The following is a 5,313-nucleotide window of genomic DNA, read 5'->3' on the forward strand; positions in this document are numbered from 1 at the left end:
GAGTCAGGGTGGCTTCTGGGTAATACCAGATGGCTAGGCCTCAGACTGACGAAGCCTCTTGGATGAGGGGCGAAACGTTTCTTTTTAACAAAAAAAAAACGAAGTCCAGATGACATGATTCAACCTTTTTTGTGAACAACCAAATGAGTTTCTATTTTTATTTTTCCTGCAAGGAGAATCTGCTCTCCCACCAGAGATGGACCGTTTCCGAATGAGCCTCGGCCCAGGAGGATGTCGAAGAGAGAGATGCTGGATGAACTATTTATTTAAAAAATTTCCTCAGTTCTTTTATTCGATCCATTGAATATTTTAAGCTACATTAAGCAAAGGAGTGACGGCCTGAACAAGCCAGATGAACAACATGTACCCAGGATGAAAACAGAGAGCAGAGTCCAGTTCATATAGTTTACAGTTCGGTTAACGTGTTTTTAATAGTGTGCAGTTTAATTATTAATGTTTGTGTGACATACAGTTTGTGGTGTTGAATAAATAAATAAAAAATAAACCTGATGTCTTCATTTTCAACTTTAATAACATGCAATGTGTTTTGCATCGTCTAAATCACATAACTTGAATTACATAATGTCCAGATAGCTTCATTTAGCTCACATAACTTCATTATATATCTCCCACACTAACATGAATACTGTTTATTACTGTTAAACTGTTTTAATTTAGTACATTTAGTGTGTTATAGTGCAGCACAACGTGTGAAATATATGCCTTCCTCGTCCAGTAAACCACAATATTAGAATTGGATCCAGCTGTGTCTCTTCCCAGTACAGATGTGGGTCACAGCAGCTACATTCTGGCGTAGAGTAACTACCAGATTCTAAATATATTCTTTCAGTCATAGCTCATAAAGCAATATGTTATACTCTGGTGCCATTATTGTTGATAGAAATATGCCGTCTGTCCGTGCGTGCATGTGTGCATGTGGTTTAACACAAAACTTCAGCGGGAGATGTTTATATGATCAGCGGGCGGTCAGCCAAAAACCTCCACTCTGGGAGGTGGGTTGAGAAACCTCCGGATTGAAAGAGGGGTGCTACTAGTGTTGTGTAAATGAACAGCAGAACTGCAGAGAGTAAGGTGCGGATTCACTCAAAATATGTGCCGTGTAAATGGCCCCTATGAGAAGGTACTATTTATAAGACTGAGTTTATTGTAAAGTCTCAGACTGACAAAGTATTTTGGATAAAGGATGAAACGTTTGAACAAGAATAATCCGTCCAGAGGACCTGACTTAATTTTTTTTTAGATTTTTCTACCTGGAATACTGAGCATACAGCAAGATATTTTAAAATATACTGAGCTGAAATTTGGTGTGATGGTACCTGACAGAGATGTACAATATACTCTGAATTCTAATCTAAAAATTCAAATGGCCACAAAAGCTCATTTATGTATAACTGTAGGGATCTGCGCCTGACCGGCCTTGCACACATAATTAATTACGCTCCAGGCGGTTTGTATTTGGGTTAATTAACATATCCCTTTTATTTACTGAGCTCTCCTATGTCTCAGGCAGAGGAGCATTAAAGGCTCCAGTATAATGCCACGTATGTCCGTTCACGCGTACGTACGCGTGTACGGTACGCAGAGGGTTCAGACATGTTACTCCAGCGTACACCCTGAGCGGCTGCAGAGCAGTTCACAGACAAGGGGCGTTTACCTTCGGGACAAATTGAGGTCGCCGATTGGTCATTTGCTAACACACCTACTGGATTGATTGACAGGTCAGAAAAAAGAAAAAAAGCGAGCGCTGGCAGCCTCAGCCGCAGCGGTGTTCTGTGTTTATATGTTGTTAATAAAAATATCTAAAAAATTAATAAAAACAGAGAGCGCTGGCTCTACAGCCCACCAGGAAATCTCCAGACCCTCCCGCAGCCAAGCTGGACCTGAGTTTAATTCGCTCGTGACAAATTCCTCCATTTCTCACCATTTCAGTCATGGCATCAACGGAGGAGGAAGAGATCACTGCATCTTGGCAAAAAAACAAAACAAAAGAAAAGACCAGATCAAAGATGAAGAAGGGGAATTTAATACATTGGTGTCGCATACAAAACAGTCCGTCGCTGGGCAGTTTATTGTGCGACACCGCGTACGTGTATGTATGTCGGAAAAATTTGAGCTTTGCACGGACATGCCCTGGGGGGTACGCTCGTACCTCTGCGTACATAAGTGCGTACCTCTGCGTATGGATGTACGCGGCAGTATACTGGGGGCCGTTTTTTTTTCTTTTTTCCGACCTGTCAATCAATCAAGTAGGCGTGTCAGCAAATGACCAATCGGCGACCTCAATTTGTCCCGAAGGTAAACGCCCCTTGTCTGTGAAGCTGCTCTGCAGCCGCTCAGGGTGTACGCTGGAGTATCATGTCTGAACCCTCTGCGTACCGTACACGCGTATGTACGCGTGAATGGACATACGTGGCAGTATACTGCAGCCTTTATGCTGCACCTTCAAGGTTGTCACCTAGTGTCCTGATATTATGAGTATTTCTTATGAGTTGTAAGTAGTATTGCTGCCCCATCATCAATTTATGTTTGTCGTTTTCATTTTTGTAAATAAATAACTTTTTTGTGACTTCGCTGGAGTTCTGCTTGCATTTGGGTTTCACCCACTACCGATAATGTCAAAATGCTCCCCTGAAAGAAACACAGCAAGCAGTCTTCCTTTTTGAGTGTTTTTCAAAGAAAGCTGAGAGGACTGCGCACCGAGAGAGAATGGAGTTTGCAGGAGATCACCACCCTTTTACCCAGCGTGCTCCATGACGGCCTCCACACCAGCCGTGTTTCCTGCTCCTGTGATGGTGAATTGGGCTCCTGATCTACCACCACTGAAGGATCAGGTGAATCATCCACACATTTGTGGACTAATAATTATTCTCTGTGCTACTCGTGCGGACTTGCTCTACACAAGAATGTTCAACTTTAACGAGATCCTGGGAACCTTAATATCCTGACCTGAGATGCTCTATACACCTTTTTACCGGAAGATCCTTGTCTATGCCCAGAGGAAGATGACCGAGATTGACCCCCCTGAGGTTCTGGCGCACTTTGGCAGGGCTGAAACCACTGAGCCTCCTGCTCTGCTGCCAGTGGTCCTCACGCCTGCAGCCCCTGTGGAGGTTTCTATGCCTACCACATTCAGTAGTTTTTACACCTCCAGCAGTTCCTGCTGAGTCCACGTCCTCGGAGGGTTCCACATCCTCAGAAGTCTCCATGTGGCCAGCTGCACCTGTGTTCCTTGCACCGGCAGCTGCTCCTGTGGTCATTGTGCCGGCTGCCGCTCCTGTGGTTCCTACGCAGGCTTCCGCTTCTATGTTCCTATGCTGGCTGCCGTTCGGCCCCTACGCCAGAACCTATGGTTTCTACGTCAGTTGCAACCTCTTTGGTCTCTAATCTGCAGTCTCTTCAGCCTACACGTCTGTTGCAGAACTCTGCCCTGGCAATGGACGGTCTTCCAGCTGCCCGCCTGGATTCTGCCCTGGCAATGGACGTTCTTCCAGATGCCCACCTGGATTCTGCCCTGGCAATGGACGGTCTCCCGGCCGCCCACTTGAACTTGGCCAGTGGTCTGGATTGTCTTCAGGACGGCCACCCAAACTTTTGTTACCATGCATGTACTCAGGGCCACTCCTAGTTTGATTATTTTGGTGACCTCCGACCTTTAGTTTTTTCCCCCCACCGCCCACCCAAATTGGGTTGGGATATTTTAGAAAGCCAGGAGCCGTTCATTAGAGAGCAAATATTGTAGGGATCTGCACCTGCCCGGCCATGCACATATAATTAGTTACTCTCCAGGTGCTTTGTATTTGGGATAACTTATGTCTCCCATTCATATACTGAGCTCTCCTGCGTCTCAGACAGGGGAGCATTAAGTGTCATGCTGCACCTTCACGGCCGTCTCCTAGTGTCCTGGTATTATGAATATTTCCTACGAATTGTAAGAAGTTATCACTACCCCATCAGCATTTTATGTTTGTTTTCCTTTTTGTAAATAAATAGCTTTTTTTGTGACTTGCTGGAGTTCTGCTTGCATTTGGGTTTCACCCACTACCGGTCGTGACAATTACTGCCATTTTTAAAGCTATTTAGCTGAAATTTCGTGTATTGGTAGTTGAGAACAATCCCTAATAGAATGAAAGAAAATAAAAAAACAAAACAAATGGTCACAGGAGCTAAAAAGGAAAAATATTATACATCAGCCATTTTAGAGATCCATCCATCTTTTACCCGCTTCTTCCATTTTGGGTCACGGGGGTCGCTGGTGCCCATGTCCAGCAATCACTGTGTGAGAGGCGGGGTAAACCCTGGACAAGTGGCAAGCCCATCACAGGGCCACATAGAGACAAACGAGACAAACAACCATTCACTCTCTCACTCACACCTAGGGACAATTTAGAGTTATCAATCAGTCTAACGTAAAAAAGTTAAATCTGGTCCTCTGGACATTCAAAAAAACAAAACAAAACAAAACAACAAAAAACTGTAGAAACGTTTCGTCTTTCATACGAAAGACTTCCTCAGTCTGAGGCGCTGTATTCAGCTCAGTCTTATAAATAGCACCTTCTCAGAGTGGATCAACCAGTTTTGCTGCTGACAACCAAAACCAGCTGCTCACATTATCAAGGAGGACCATGCAGCTGGTGAGCAGCTGTTTTTGATTGTTAGCAGCAAAACTGGTTGATCCACTCTGAGGAGGTGCTATTTATAAGACTGAGCTGAATACAGCACCTCAGACTGAGGAAGTCTTTCGGATGAAAGACGAAACATTTCTACATTTTTGTTGTTGTTTTGCTTTGTTTTGTTTATTGAATGTCCAGAGGACCAGATTTAACTTTTATAGATTTTTCTACCTGGATTATTGAGCATGCATCAAAATACAATCAGTCTAACATTTTAGAGATATTAGGCTTAAATTTAGTGTGGTGGTAGCTGAGAGCAATGCCCAGTAAATACTGAATTCAAATAAAACATCCAAGATGTCCACCAAAGCTAAATTTATATGGATTTAACTCAGCCGTTGTTATAGAGGTGAATTTTCGTGTGATTATAGCTGAGAAAGTTCCCCATCACATGCTGAATCCAAATAAAAAAAATCCAAGATGGTCACCATAGCATAAAAGAAGAAAATGAGAATAATTCATATATTTTTCTCCATGTTGAGCTGAAATTTGTTATGGTGGTAGCTGAGAGTGAAACCCTAACAAATAGTACTGCCAAATCAAAATTTTAGCATGGGCGCAACGTGGCAATCCCCGTCAAAAATTTTCCAGGAACTTTTTAATTTTTACCAGTACCATTTTT

General features: G+C 43.3%; 1 protein-coding gene across 1 annotated transcript in view; it reads left to right on the top strand.

Annotated features, from left to right (window-relative positions):
• Window positions 1-2,771: 2,771 nt before the first annotated feature.
• tmem185 (transmembrane protein 185) overlaps window positions 2,772-5,313 on the top strand; it is an 18,059-nt gene continuing 15,517 nt past the window's right edge. Inside the window, exons 1-3 of the mRNA XM_037688421.1 lie at window positions 2,772-2,852; window positions 3,018-3,131; window positions 3,413-3,645. Coding sequence (XP_037544349.1) covers window positions 2,772-2,852; window positions 3,018-3,131; window positions 3,413-3,645 — 428 coding nt within the window. The remainder of the gene's footprint in view (window positions 2,853-3,017; window positions 3,132-3,412; window positions 3,646-5,313) is intronic.

The sequence above is a fragment of the Nematolebias whitei genome, chromosome 1, assembly GCF_014905685.2.
Source record: "Nematolebias whitei isolate Nwh7 chromosome 1, NemWhi1, whole genome shotgun sequence".
Lineage (NCBI taxonomy): Eukaryota > Metazoa > Chordata > Actinopteri > Cyprinodontiformes > Rivulidae > Nematolebias > Nematolebias whitei.